The sequence below is a fragment of the Echiichthys vipera genome (assembly GCF_963691815.1).
Source record: "Echiichthys vipera genome assembly, chromosome: 7".
Classification (NCBI taxonomy): domain Eukaryota; kingdom Metazoa; phylum Chordata; class Actinopteri; order Perciformes; family Trachinidae; genus Echiichthys; species Echiichthys vipera.
The window spans coordinates 17,152,079-17,168,269 of NC_139832.1; the positions used below are offsets into that span (position 1 = coordinate 17,152,079).

General features: G+C 39.9%; 1 protein-coding gene across 1 annotated transcript in view; it reads right to left on the minus strand.

Annotated features, from left to right (window-relative positions):
• nell2a (neural EGFL like 2a) overlaps window positions 1-16,191 on the minus strand; it is a 79,081-nt gene that overhangs the window by 53,266 nt on the left and 9,624 nt on the right. The window contains exons 4-12 of the mRNA XM_083916122.1: window positions 14,794-14,967; window positions 13,116-13,212; window positions 9,495-9,567; window positions 8,581-8,663; window positions 8,022-8,150; window positions 5,903-6,005; window positions 3,267-3,358; window positions 1,381-1,486; window positions 774-902 (exon numbers count right to left, since the gene is read on the minus strand). Of these exons, the coding sequence (XP_083772248.1) occupies window positions 774-902; window positions 1,381-1,486; window positions 3,267-3,358; window positions 5,903-6,005; window positions 8,022-8,150; window positions 8,581-8,663; window positions 9,495-9,567; window positions 13,116-13,212; window positions 14,794-14,967 (986 nt within the window). The remainder of the gene's footprint in view (window positions 1-773; window positions 903-1,380; window positions 1,487-3,266; window positions 3,359-5,902; window positions 6,006-8,021; window positions 8,151-8,580; window positions 8,664-9,494; window positions 9,568-13,115; window positions 13,213-14,793; window positions 14,968-16,191) is intronic.

The following is a 16,191-nucleotide window of genomic DNA, read 5'->3' on the forward strand; positions in this document are numbered from 1 at the left end:
CCTCCTCCCTTGCCTAAACCAAATGGAGTATTTACAAAGTCTCTCAAAAACAATCAGAAAAGCAGTTATTGCGTGTTGTGAACAAAAAATAATGAGGGGATTACAGTATCTCATCACAAAAGGATTATGCGATAAAAGCATAAATTCAACAAAGTGTTTCCATTGGTATTTAGAGAATGTCAACATTATTTTGCAAGTTACTGTGTATGCATTTGCATTTTTTCCCGTTTAAATTCAATCAAACAAACAAAAGCAGCCCAAATACAACATGGCACTAAAGTGACAGTAAAGATTTTGAGGGAATTCTTTTAGGTGTCAGGTCAGTAGAGAGTATTATGACATGTGAATTAAAATAAAAACTTAACAACAACAAAATATAACCAAAATTGTGTTGTGCTGGATTATGTACCTCTGGCCTGATGAAAGTCTGTAGATTTTGCTTTTAGATTGTTTCAGAAAAAAAGCAGAAAACTATTTCTTCTGAAAGGTATGCCTGCTCCTGTCATGCTGAAGATAATGTGTGCTATCCTTATACTCATTTTACAAAACTGAATCCAACTGGACTGAAACCAAGCAGTCAGAGCACCATGACAACAGTAAATTCACTGAAATAAAAATACTATGTCCTCCCAAAAGCAAAGAACAGTTTCCTCCCATGACCCATTTCATTCAGCCCAGGCACAATCACAAAAAACACAACCACATATCCACTCTCGAAGGCCAAATACACGTCAGCAAAAAGTCATGGTCTGTTATTTGGTGCCATGCTGTACCTTCACAATAGGCATTATCGTCTCGCAGTGGGCGGAAGCCATCCTTACAAACACAGCAGTCTCCTGCCTCCAGGTTCACACAGTCGGAGTGCTCCACACAGCCATGGCCCTCTGAGCAGAAGTCATGACCTGCAGGAGGCAGGGAGAAATAAAGGTTGAGAACCAGAGGAGCGAAGACAAAAGGAGAGGAGTGATGGAGGCATACGTGGCCAGTGGAAAGGTTTTGTCATAGTATCACAACCTATTTTCTGACTGAGAAAGCAATTCCATTCTGTGGCTTCTTTCCAATGTATATTAGGGAAAAAATGACACTAATTTAATATATTGTCCTCTGATTGTCACATCTGACTTCATAAACTATACTGGAGATAAATTTGATTTGCTCTAAAAGTAAAATAACAAGATTTAGCCCATTTCCTGCTAATCTTTGTATTATTGGTATTTTAGATTGAGCTGCTTCTTTACAGGCACTCTACAGATATTGACTCAACAGAAAAAAAACTGTAAAAAGAAAATAAGAACAACACAAAACAATCATGTTTCACCACAGAAATGAATGTTATAAGTTACAGTAGTAATGTAGTATAGGACAATAATTCCTCCATACCTCTGCAGACTTTGCAGCATCTGTCGTTCAAAGTAATCTGCTCCGACTCTGCACAGTTGAGTTCGGGACAAGGCTCACTGGGGACCACTCGATGCATGGTCCTGTCCTGTGATGGGCAGAGAAACAATCCTCATGGGTTACTTCTTAGGTGCACTCTGCCCCCTTTCATTTGATAAGGTTCTGGATGTAATTATGAAGGTAATTATTCATCTATCGTGTTTCCTCTTTCACTCTCTCTGCCCCCTGTGTGTTCATTACAAACCAATTAGTCATTGGTCAATAGCAGTTTTTCCCCAAAAAAACTACTTCTGGAAAGGGATAAAAGGCTGTCTTCTTCGCTCCACCATTTTGCCTCAATGATTTACATCATGATTCATGATGCATCTTTATTATACAAACAGTGAATCAATCTTGTGGATTATCCCTGCATGTGTGTTTAGTCAGAGTGCAAAACCTGATTAGGGGCTTCCTTTTCCCAGTATGCCTTTGGCAGGTCTCTTTAATGATCTCATCCGTGTCCCTCTGACTGATGCTAATTTAGAGTCATTAACTCTAGATACACTTGGACGAAGACATTGGCTCTTTGTATCTATTTGTAGTGCACAAATATTTTCCTTAAGGATAAACTAGTCTAGGTCCATGAAGTGTCATAACCTTGACGTGTACATACGATACAAAGAGTATGCTCTGGAACAAACTTCCCCTAAAAGTCCCCAAACAACTTTCCAAACAAGCAGTGACATCTCATTCTTGCCCCCCACTCTACCCAAAACTTGCCCCCCACAGCCAGCCGGCAGACAGAAGATCAGAGGCATGACAAACAGCTGTCAGGGGAAGCCTGCAGGAGTCTACAGCAGTGGCCTGACTGACAGCACTCCCCATCCCCATTTCTTTGATCTGCTTGGGACTGCCAGTCAGTTAACTGGGACTACAGATGGGCCAGGTGTGTGCAAGTAAGCCCGACAGCTGTCTGAAACTGCAGATTCAAATGGAGCTTTGGAGAATTCATGCAGGGGCTGGTTGATACGATAGAGTTTGGTGATTAAAAACTTCAGATCACTTTTCTGTGATTGATTGGGCCTGCCTGGCATAATGTCATCAAATGAATTACTCCCAGAAGTGAGCATCCCACCCATCTGGTGCGTCGGGCAGACAAAAGCAAACAACTCTGAATAATTGGTAATTCAATATCATTGGGGACCACTGTGGTATCTGATGATTGGTACTGAAGAACGGCTGTGGTGTCCTATGATTGACAGGTGCATTGCTCTTGCCTTGGATTTAGATTTGGGCAGTTTCTTTACATCACAAAGAAAACGCTGACAAACCAGATCAACTAAATTTGGCTGAAGTGGACAATCTTGCATGCTGGCTCATTGAAGTCAGATTTTGCCAAGGTAGCTGTAAAATTAGTATTTTGTGAGCTGTCACGCAACGCTACATGGAAATGATTAGTGTTATGCTTGGTTACATGTGCATTGTGATGCCTCTTCCTGCAGAGGTTTTAGAAAAATATATTGAATGAGTATGTGAAAGTGTGTGTTCATCTGCCTAGGTGTTCGAGTGTGTGTGTGTGTGTGTGTGTGTGTGTGTGTGTGTGTGTGTGTGTGTGTGTGTGTGTGTGTGTGTGTGTGTGTGTGTGTGTGTGTGTGTGTGTGTGCGGGTGTGTGCAGGTGAATTTCTGTGCATGCTTGTGTTTGAGCGCTGGATTCTCCAACAGAAAAAGGGTGCGTGCGTATGTGTGTGTGTGTGTGTGTGTGTGTGTGTGTGTGTGTGTGTGTGTGTGTGTGTGTGTGTGTGTGTGTGTGTGTGTGTGTGTGTGTGTGTGTGTGTGTGTGTGTGTGTGTGTGTGTGTGTGTTTGTGTGTGTTAGTTGACATGACTTACCCTGCATTCAAAAAGCAGGCACCTGCCGGAGGAGTCGCGCACAGCCTTCTGATCCCCCTCCACCAGCTCTCTTCCACCAAACAAGCAGACGGCTGGGAGTAGACGCAGAAACATCATCAGCATATACAAAAACACATAAAAATAAACATAAATATAAAAGCACATTGCTGCCTTGAAAACACATTAATATTTTTTGTTTTAATGCAATACACAATATAACTCCACCATAGATGTTTGTGACTGACTGCATGTCAAAAAAGCACACTGCTGTTACGTGGCGGCTTCCTCTCTGAAACTGCTGTTACAGTGCTGCCTGCCTTTCTACATTGAGTTTTGCCTCTGATAATGGCCAGAAATAATAGAATGATTCATTTTATTTCATAACAAATCAGTCATTTAGACTTTAAGAAGTTAAGTAGACATCTGTATTTTGTTCATGTCTGTGACATATTTTACATATAAAACGACATTATGAAAGTGCTGTTATGATGTATGTGGGGGCTGCTCCATCCTGTTAACATGGACGGCGAATTGAAAAGTAACAGGTTCAGGTTCAGCGACTCACATGTACTGCACGCGTGCAGTCTAGCTCGGCCGTAAGAATTTATATACATGTATGACGTGTGTTCAATCTGTTCATCAATTTTCATTCAAAACATTATAAATATATCTGGAAAGAAAATGCTGGGAAAATATGAATCCATTTTGGTCTTCAAATAATAAATGTAAAATATGATGACAAAATACCTCATGTTTCCAGATACCAACGTGAGGTCTTTATAAATCTATTAATTTACACAAAAAGCAAATTACTTAATTTATTACCTAATTTATCTATGAAATACTATTTTCTCAAGCGATTTAACAAGCAACTTCTCATCCTATAAATTGCACACATTTGTATCACACCACCCCGCAACTACATTCATATTTAAGTACTGGTGAAACACTAGGGGTCTTATGTATGATGACAATCTGTCCTGGTTATTTACAGCTTTTTTTGAGTCGACCAAATATCAAGCATATCAAACCCAATGAAGCAACTGAGGAAGTGATGAAATAATGAACACTCACTGTGACACTGAGGAGAAAATTGTTACATTTCACTGTGGGGTGGGATGGGCAGAACATCTATGTTTGATGAGCAGTTGGGGTCAGACAGATTCAGACTGATATGAGGAAGAGGAATGATTGACACCACAGGTCAGGCCCTATCACAAAGCGCTGTATCATGAAAGCGAAGGACTTCTGAAACAGCCATTTGACGTTCTATTTGACAGACCGTCAAAAAAAAACAGACTCAGAACTCCTCCCTGCAAGGTCTTTTGCTGCCAGATAAGGCTTTAATTTGAAGAGCAAATCATGTCTTTGTAGTGAGGAAACTTGCGGCACCCTTTTCTCAAAAGTGTGAGCATGCGTAATTAGCTGTGTGTTTGTGTACCTCGTTGAGATAAGTGAGCACAGGGGTGTTGAGTTTAAGGGGATTACCAGCTATGTGTTAAATTTGTGTAACACAGCAGCATATTCAGTCATACTTTAAAACCCCTATGTTGCCCATGGGGTCAGTGAAATTAATGCAGACGCAAGCTGATTAGAATCCACGACTAATGGTTTCTTGCTGATAAAGACTTAAATCTTGTCTATGATTTGCTTTGCAAGGGAAGCAGGAGAGCAACAGCAGCAGTGTGTGGGAGTGTGTGGTGAGAAAGTTCTCAAATAAAGTCAGCTTGCACAAGATGTGGAGTGAGATCTACAAAGAAATATTCTGCATATGTAAAGTATCATCCACATGGTCTTTAACCTTCTAGTCACAGGTGAAACACTCATTAATACTGTCTTGAGCTAATGAATTCCTTTGTTCTATACTATGGCGGGCAGCTCTTTCTGTCTTTTAAAAAGCAAATACATCACAGTTCTTTAAGTTTCATTTGGGTTAATGCCAGAAGAATGATGGGGGGGGAAAAGCTAATATTCTCTGAAATCCATTTTTATTGAGAGGGGAATTGAGAGAATATGAGATGCAGAGTGCTGCGGTGAGGAGGCTAATAAGAGTTCATTGCTGAACTCAGAGCCTTGTGGAAGAAAAAAAACCAGACCATCTATGTAGATATGTGATGAAACAGAATTATTTATACAGCAAGAACATATCAGTGCTCAAAAGTTTACAAAAAATTTATATTTAAGAAGACACTATCGCCAGTGCATCATTTCAGGGATTTAACATCCATTATATTATATATATTTATTCCATTATATTCACTTTTCTCAGAGCCTCAACATGTTTGCCATAAATAAGAACTACTTTACATCACACGCAGCGATCCCAGATTTATTGGCTCATGTCTGTGTGACTGTTGGCCATCTGTGTTTTGAAGCCAGCTCGTGAATAATTGATTGGTCCATGTATATGCAAAAGGAGGGACTCATCTCGAGAGGCATGTTAGAAGGTAGCTTAGCAACACAGCAGAGCCCTGGTCAATTGTCAGGCAGCCCTTGTGGAGGCGTGATGTGTGCTCTAAATCTGTTGGTGGTGGTGGTGGAGGTTGTTTTGCTGTTGTGTATGTGTGTTCGTGCTCAATTGTGTCCATGATTGTATGAGTGTAGGAGGGTGACAAGGTTAAGGGTACTCCACTCACGCTGACACTCCTTGCAGCAGGCACCCTTTACGTAGGCAGGTGCTGTGCCCGCCGGGCACTGAGGGGGAGGGCAGGAGATGGCCTCACATTGCACCGTGCCATTCTGGTGAAGAGAGAGAAACACAACTACCTGTCAAAGATCGACTAGGCCAATGGAAACTGACTTTTCAGGCTGATATTGACAGATATTACATCAATATTAAGAAAAGAAATCTCAGGATACTTCCGCATATATTCTCTTTCACAGACATAAATATTTCTGACAGGATTGCTCTGGTAGCTCAGTGGGTAGAGCACATGCCGCTAAGTCTGAGTTCTTACCAAGCTGCCCAGTTTCAAATCCAGCCCAGGGCCCTTTGTTGCTAACATTCCCTCCCTCTCCCTTGCCTTTCCTGTCTGTCTCTATCACTATCTAATAAAAAGCCCAAATGCCCCCCATAAATATGTTCTTTTATTTTATTTTCTTATATTGACAAGGATCCCTTAAAATCATAGAAATGTGACAAGAATATGTACAGTACTAACCAAAACATGTTGTCCATCTCATGGACACAGTAAAGGTTTTTAACAAAAATGCCAAACATAACTTTTTTCTTTCTTTGCAGCATTTACATTTCAGCATAATAAATGCTGCTGTGATCAGACCCCCTAATTTTATTATTTTTATTACATTCTGTTGCATTTTGTAAATATGCTGGAAGGATGATTCTGGCAGAATGTTTACTCTTTAAAACAGTAGAACCCCTGTGTCTTATATATTTAAAAGGGATTTTTTGAAGTGGAGTTGTATGAGGTAGTTAGTAACTGTATCAGCAGATGGCTCTGCAGTTTGGAGAAGGAGGCAGGAGCACCGACACAGAAGCTATGCAGTGCACTGCTGTGTCATACAACCCCACTTCAAAAAATCCAAAGTATCCCTTTAATGCTACTTCCTTTTCTCCAGTTGTGCCTGTAATTAACATGGCTACCATGGATGAACGCTCTGTGACAGCAACATCTATGAACCTGATCCACATAATTGATAACATCTTAATGCATGACCTTTGAATTCTAAAGGTCATCACTAATTGCCACACATAAGGTAAGGCACATATCCCATCTAATACCTTAATTGCAACACACCATTCCTGGCGAATTAAGCGATTTCATTGGATGAGTGGGCAGAACAAATCCCTGATGATAATTATCATCTGTCAAGAGCAATTAGGTGCGGTGCTCTGAGATATATGGGATTTCCTTTTTTTTTTTTTTTTTGCATGTTGGGTGATGGTGCACATTGGCTGGTTGAAGGAGTTCGAATGAGAAGCAGCGAATGAGTTTCATATTCCAAAGCTGAGTAGACTGGCAGGGGGTGAAATCTGTTTGCTGATATGGTACAAGCCCCAGATCTCCAATCGCTTCTAATTCTCTTTTTGGCAATTATTCACACTTTGTGTAGTGCAAAGTAGACCCTTGAGAAAATTGAGCATTACTAAGCACTGTTGTTGATGTGTCTAATCCTGAGTACTGTGGAGGTTTTCAATACAGTATCTTTTCTCGGGTAACTGGGGCAACCCACCTCTAATGCAAGGAAATAATGAGAATACAAGATATCGACAATGGGGCCCCTGCACTCTGCTCCTCCGCCTTACCAAAACACACCCACACAAACCCCAACCTTCACACACTTGATGAACAGGAGAGCGAAACAACAGCCAAGCAACAAACGTGTAAATGTACACTAACATACACACAGACACGCACACATAACTGACAACTGCACAAAAACATAAAACAACACAAAGCGTTGTAGACATTATGAAAAATGTATTTTCTCCCTTTCTCTCAGGCACAAACATACACGCAAAATCACCCACACATTCAGACACATAAGACAAAAGAATATCTATTTATGTTATGACACAATCACATGCCTGTTAACATGTATGCATGCAATGGCCTTACAATCACATACAGTATGACAAGCACATAATTCCAGAATCAGTATGTACATGCACACAAACACACACACACACACAATTAAAATTGAATGCCCTCCCCTGCTCTTTATTTCTATAACATACACACCCATGTGCCCAGTGTGCACACATATCGACACTCGCACACAGTGAAACCCCACCGTGCATGTGCAGTTCCTGCAGCCATCTGTCCAGCCCTCGTCCTCCCTGTAGACGACCCCCTTGACGCTGCAGGTTCTCTCACAATAGCAGCCATCCAGCCCATTCATCTTCTCCTCCGCCCTGGACAGCTGCTCACGCCACCCCCCAAAAAAACACAAAAGGCAAGAAGGAGAAAAGATGAGAGCCAGTCTTATTGTGTCTATATTCACAAGTAGAAAGAACAGCTTCAAAAGCAAACCAATGGCATAACAAAAGTAAGTCATTAGGCACCATTAACCCCATTTACACACACGGTCTCTGCATCAGAACAGAAAAGACTTCAACAATAGCCAACATCTAATGTTAAGATATCCCTGACTGCCTGTTGCAATGAATGTTAATGACAGCAGCACATTGACAAGTGGATATGTAATGCTATAGCACAATTTGCCATTGTCACTGTAGCAGAGAGCCTTTCTTGCAATAACAGTTCATTGAAAATGGTGTTTCTTTTATAAGATAATACTACAGTTGAGGAATAAATGTCAAATTGGGACACATTACATCACATTGCATTACCTTGCTGGATGTTTTGGCAAGGATATCCTGCAGTTCCATGATTTTCTGAACAAGTCCATGGAAATCATTGCAGGTTGGGCATGCTGAGATATAAGAGACAAGATAACATACTGTCATTTCGTACACATAATACAATTACTTGCCATTCTGATCATTCATGATGCAAACCAAGACAGTTGCAGTTACAGATAGAAAATTATGTCTTAACTTAGATAAAAAATAGTATTTTAAAATCAGTAATACAAAAATCAACTTATAGAAATAGTTCTATAGCACAAACATTATGTCGTTAAATATTTTAAATAAACATTATTAAATAGTATTTTCTTTTTTTTTTTTACTATTTTTAACTAACTTACTTTAAGGGATATGAGTAACAGCTCACAATTTCTCTCCTTATTTTCTGTTACTGGAAACATATTCTGAGGACTGCAAGAGGACCTAATTAACTACGGTAAGCTGTAGCCTTTGGCAACTTTTGGATGTGTGGGGACATATGTATGTATACTGTATATATATATATAAAAATAATACACATATATATATATAATACATATCTGAGTGAAAATTATTTTACACCATGAGATGTTTGTGGGGAGAAGCAGTTTGCCCCTAACTTTTGCTATAGGAATTCAAAGAAGTTGCATTAAGTTGCATTGTGTCACATAAGTCACATAAAACAAAACACATTAGACAATTCCTCAAAGTTTTAACGAAATAAAATTGTTTCTCACTTGCTAAGTTGTTTTCAAGCAGTTTTACTCAAGTGAGTATATAGTCTGTCACCAAATTACATTTGAAAAAAAAACAGTGCAATCCAGTGCCTTCCAAAATAAGTACCAGAGGTAATTTTAATTAAATTAAACACTCATTGAAATGCTTCTTTAATCTGTTGAGTCTAAGACCACACTCACTTCTGTTAAGATCTGGACACTGTGAGATGTAACCCTGTGGCATCACCAGGATCTCCACGTCCTGCATCACTCCCTGCAAACGCAGACACACAGCAAACATGTCAATCGAGGAGAACAACACCTTACAGAAGGCAGACAGGCAAAAACAATGAGATGAAGCATGTTAATGTGTCGTACGTGGATAAGGGCCAAGGTACAGTGTTGTCTAAGTGTGCTTGTGGTACTTTCATCATGACATAACATAGAACCAAAGTGTACAGAGGACATGCAAACACAAAACCAACAACCTTGTTTTTGTGAGCCTTGGTAAGTACTGCAATCATAAAACTACACAGTCAAACAGCAGTTAATCTCAGAGTGAGTGCAAATTTATTTTTCAATCTTGGGAGCGAGAGACAGAGATGTTAGTTGTGAGATAATGTGTCCTAGGTTCTTGTTCGAATGAATCATCTCATAACCGGACACCAACGGGAAGTTAAGTGACCCAATGAGATGGGAGATGGGATTTTTATTTTTTCCTCCAATCTCTTCTGATGAATATAAACAGGAGATATAGATTCAATTTGATTCATAACACCCAAGTGATAGCCTTTCAACCTATGACCAAAACACATAAATGTGCACACATACACACACGTACACACGTACACACGTACACACACACACACACACACACACACACACACACACACACACACACACACACACACACACACACACACACACACACACACACACACACACACACACACACACACACACACACACACACACACACACACACAGATGCTCCGTTGCCATGGTAACCTGGCCCATTCCATTCCTTGAGTGCATTTATTTCCCTTACAGAAGTAGAGCGCTGCAACTAGGAGAAATTGTTTTTTAAATTGTCTTGCCACTTCAATTTACCGGCTATAAATTTAAAATCCTGCAGAAATGATTTGCTGATTGTTCACAGCAACATGCTGAAATGGAAGCAGATCAGAGTTGTGTCTGTCAAACTTGTAACGAAAACAATAAAAGTATTTACCTGAAGCCCTGTACACAGTTTCCATCATGCATCATCTACAGTAAACTTAATTTGTACTGTGATTAAAACTGCGCAATTATTGCTTTAGTATGTACTGGAAGTCACAGTGAAACAGCCGTTAAAGAATCTTTATCTTCAGTCATGTGACATATTTACAACCGATTAAATCAAATCTTTCAGATTCGATCACGTAAAAGTGGGTGCGACTCAGCGGTTATTGTGTGGTACAAAACTGAACAGAGATAGGGAGCTGTCACTTATCAAATTAATACATTAGACCATTGTATAGGTTTTTGTAATCAAAGTTTATGCCAACTGCCATTGAAAAACCAACCCTTGAGTTATATGCTTCAATCCACCAGCTAATGGTCAAGTCCGGATTTATATGATTGGCGGGTTTAACTGTTTCATCAGATAACATTTGATTGGATAAATAAGTTTAGGATGAATTAGCAAAAATACTTTCATGTTTTACTGAAAAAAAACTATTTGTGGACATTTTTTGCAATATAACAAGCGATATCTGAAAGTAGAGATACAGGATTAGAAATTAAAAATAAATAAATAATTTCTTTAAGCAGACTTTTGTAATGCACCACTATCAAAAGAACCAATTGCTATACTTTGCTTTGCACCTTCTGGAAATTAAAAAAAGCGATGACATTTTGAACTCTCAAAAGTGATTCCTCTGTGTCTGTGACACTTTTACATTGCACAGCAGCTGAATTCTCGCGATAACTCAAGTTCACACGAGAAGCGCAGATTCATGTCACACAAAAATCCATCTTTTTAGGCTCCAAGTAATGCTTTTGTGTTCAGATTGAAAATGACCTGGCCAATCAGCTTCCTATGAGGAGCTACTGGCAGTCGAGGGGGGAGTGCAGGGTGACGACACACTCGCTCTCTTTTCTCCTTAATGACTTTGAGAGTTCGATTGATAGATGGTTAATCCAAAAACCTGCCAGGTACAGTATGTTTTGAAAGTGCCTGCCCTTCAGTTTCTAATGACGCCTTCTCGGATGGTTCTGTGTAACAAATCATCTAACAAGTCAGGTTAGTAACAGGTGAGACATCTATGGCTTTCCCATCTGTACTGGAAATATGAAATTTGAGAAAAACAAGTGGCACTGTGATAGCTGACTCCCTTCTGTTGTGGAAATGTGCATTTTCTTGAAGATATATTGTATCCTGCCAGACTTAAAAAAACAACTCTAGAAAGAACTCTGCTGTCAAATCTGATTTGCATGTTTCAAAACCTGTTTCATGCATTTGGGATTGCCTGAATTAGAAGTAAATTGTGTCCAGCCGTTCAAGTTAGGATGTAGAAGAAGTTCCTACATCAGCATATAAATCCACTACAAATGAACCACCGCTGATGAAATTCCACAATTGTATCAACGGACAAATAACAGAAAATAGATTGATCTCTTTTATGATGTGTGTGGGCTGTAAAGAATATGTTTATTGAGCTGTGAAGCAGAGGTGGAGTTACACTCATCCTGATTAAAGTCTTTACTATTACTGTTAGGGATGTGATTTTCTCGTCTTCAGCTGACACCCAGTGTTTTTGTGTGTGTGTGTGTGTGTGTGTGTGTGTGTGTGTGTGTGTGTGTGTGTGTGTGTGTGTGTGTGTGTGTGTGTGTGTGTGTGTGTGTGTGTGTGTGTGTGTGTGTGTGTGTGTGTGTGAATGCACGTGTACTAATGAAGCAATGTGTTATAAAAGGAGGCATGCCTTCCTAGCAACTAATCAAGGCTTCAGAGAGTGGCACGGAGAGATGCTACTACGTGACAAGATTAGTGGGTAACCTCCAGGGCTTCTTTCATCTACCAATTAACACAGAGAAAGCTAAGACACAATGTGTAAAGCATTAACAAACACGCACACGCACACGCACGCACGCACACACACACACACACACACACACACGCGCACACGCACACGCACACGCACACGCACGCGCACGCACACACACACACACACACACACTTACACACACACACACACAGGTACACACATCGCAAACATCCCCACACCATCAAATACAGAGCCAGTCCCCAACAGAATGATTATAGTATATATGGTTATTGTTGCTAGTAAGCTGACATGAAGCTCCAACATGTCTCACGACGTGGGAAATTGTGCATTCCAGGGAAGGGAGATGCAGTGTATGTCTCCCTGCCTGATAAACCATACTATAGCCTAAGCTTAATGAGTATAGTTCAGAGGCTATTTAATGATTTCTCCCAAACCAGCATTGTGGGGCTTGCTGAGATAATTACACTGGGCTTAGCTGCAGACTAAGGGAAAGGGAAAAAACAATGACAAAAAAATGTCAATTTTTATGGTAGGCAGAACAGCACTCAAATTAAAATTGTAAGCCTTGAGAAATGCATACAATTAAACCTAACAGCTACAATAAATAAAACCAAACAAGCCAAACAAAGAGGGAGGAGATACAGTATGAACCAAGATTGAGTGAGGGGGAAACAGCAGATATGCTTTACTTTTTTTTTGCCATTCTGAATAATTTATCACAGATGAGGACAGGCATCAACATTCATACTTTGAGAGTTTTTACATCAGCGCTAACCTTGAAAAAGCCATGAGCGCCATTTCTCTGTCCAAGCCAGAAGGAAGCATCCTCAGGTATGTCCATGTAAGGGGCTTCTACAACCCGCTCGTAGATTCTGCAAAACAAATACAGAATTGTTTTATTTATTTTTTCTAACCTAACCTATTTTCATCAATTTAGAATAACAGTAGCATCCTCCTGCACTGTAGGTCCTGCCCTATTAAATCTTTATTTTAACTCTTTCCCTTAGGAGGGTACAGATAGCCACATGTAGTCCTTGGTACACGTGGTGATGCCGTCTGCTCCATTTGTTTTGCCAGGGAGGATCTTCACGCACAAACAGTAACACCTTTTTCATACAGCAGATGCACGCACGATGCGGGTCAACTCAAGGTGCATTTGACCTCAATTAAACCCATTCAGAAAAGGTTACTGTCTGGATGTCATATGGTGCAGATACTTAACCACAGACTTACATTTTTTTTTCATTTAATTAAATTTTTATTTTGTTATTTGTGTCCTGCACACAAAGTGCCCCACCCAAATGGGTTTATAATATACCATCACATAGTACATAACATTCAAAATACAGATTATTATAAGGCTCGATCTTTGAACGACATATTCCTTCTTCTTTCCCAGGCTTTACCAAGAAAATTTGCTCCAAAAAAGGTTCCCTTTTTAAAGCACAACTCAAGTTTTTTATATTCATCTAAACAAAAGAAATTAGCATAAATGGAAGACATTTTAGTAAAAATGTAATTCCTGAAATCATCATAAACTGGGCAATACAACATAAAATTAATCTCATTCTCAATCTCACCCAGGTCACACATCAAACAGAGCCTGTCTTTCTCTGGGGTATCATTGAACCTGCCTGTCCCCAGAGCCAGCGGGAGCGTTCCTGAGCATAACTTTGCTTTCAGAGAGTTGGTTAAATTATGTTTAAACTTCAATATCATAACATAATTCTTTCCATCCCTGGCAGAAAGGTCAGTTTACCAAAGAAGGGCAGCTTCTAAATAGCATTAAACACCTGAACAAGAGGAGTGAAGGGGGTTTGCCTAATGCCAGTTGACCCATTATTATAAATCACTGATGCAGTTTGTGTCACTGTGACAGTCCGAATGGGGTATACAAGACAAGGATGTGATCCCTGAATGGTTTCCCACAAGCAAACTCTGAAAACTGTGTTCAATGGTGCGCCTGGCCAACCCAGTCCCCATTCGTATACTATATGGTAGTTTTAAAGTTGTAAGTAAGTAATTCCACGTTTACATTCTTTGCGTGTACTGTACTTTTTGAGCAACTGTAATAACTGTAATGCAGCCTTAAAAAGGTCTGTATCAGGGCTGATACCAATCCGTTATAATATGGGATTGGTGCATCTGCAATTAATAGTTCTGTAAACACATGGTAAATAGATTGTAAATTGACTGCATTTATATAAGGCTTTTCTAGTCTTAGTGACCACTCAAAGTGCTTTCTAGGCACTATTCACCCAATTCACGCACAAATGTATACAGTGATGTCACCTGCTCATCTGATAAGCATTCACACACATTGTGACGCATAAACGCTCTACCCCACAAACACATCTGTATTTTCCTTTTAAATGGATTGTAATGGAAAGCTTTGCTTGTTATATATTTTATTTTCACATCTAATTTACATATATCCCTCCCCACCATCTTACCTGTTGCAGTCGACGTGTAGTATGACATGAGAGGCACTGACAGCCACAGAGACCTTGTGCCACTGGTCATCGGCCAGGCTGTAAGGGAACACCTCAGTGTGGGGCTGTTGGCCTTTGGTACGGTAGTGAAGACGCACCTCACTGCGCTGGCCACTGCTCTCCAGCTCCAGGAACCTGCAGAATCAAAGTACCAGCAACCTGCTTCTAGTAACAGCCATACAATGACAATTCATCCGAGAATTTGCATTGCCTGCATTGTACAGTATGTCTTGTGGCATTAAAGTCTCATTACTGGAACCGAATCCTAATTTCTGTTCACACAAAAACCTGCATCACCAAAATGTCAAAACTTGGGGCTCCTCTCAGCACAGTGTTGAGAGATACAAATCACTCATTTCCAAGCAGCGTGCTCACATACCCAGATTTCCAACACCATTTAGAATTTAATCACATCACTAGTCAAGCATTATAGTACTATACAGCTGTTAAGTACAACATCAGCAACACACAATAATAGCCCACATGTAGAGGTTCAACCCTTTACATTGATGTATTAGTATTCTGGCAGAATCCTCTTCTCCACACAACTGAGATTTACCTAGCATAGTGACACTAATGGAAGGAGCTGCCGATACACACTCCTCATGTCGGCCTCTAAAAACAGACTTATTCAAACTAAAGTCATTAGCTGGAAACGTTATTAAAAAGAAAAATGTACACATGCAAGTGTAGCAATGGAAGGGATTTATCTGCAAACCAGATCTTATAGATTATCTGAGCCATGCACACACATTCATCACAGCCCCATAAATGCATTACCCTTCTGACTCTGAATGAGTCCTTGACATGTTTCCAAATAAAACCATGCAGTGCTGCTTTGTTGCCTATGAATGGGTTGGAAAGCTAATCAGCGGAAGGGAATGTCATTAACATCCCTACAAGCTCTGTTCTCAGGACTGACTTTAATGTACAAAGTGTTCAATCAATGCATTATGTGGATTCAGATTGCTCTTCTGATCATCCAACGGCTCAGCTACCACAAACTAATGGAAAACATTAGCATGCTAACTGCATATAGTGTCTCATCAGTTTCAATCCACAATTCCAGACTCAATGTTTGGCTCGTTGATGGACTGTGAATAATGAGTTGGCCTACAGGCTGATTTGCTTTGTTTACTCGACTGGTAAAACATCTAAATGCTCATCAAAGACAAATATTCAGGTTTTACCCAACATATTACAAACTGCTGATATGATGAAACAGAGTGTTACTAAATTTAGAAAACAACTTTAATAATGGATTATCAGTGGGGCTTTATAAACAGCTTTAGACATTTCAGGCTCTAGTTCTAACACTGCCAAAATATACTGTACATCTAAAATCAACTTCACAATATA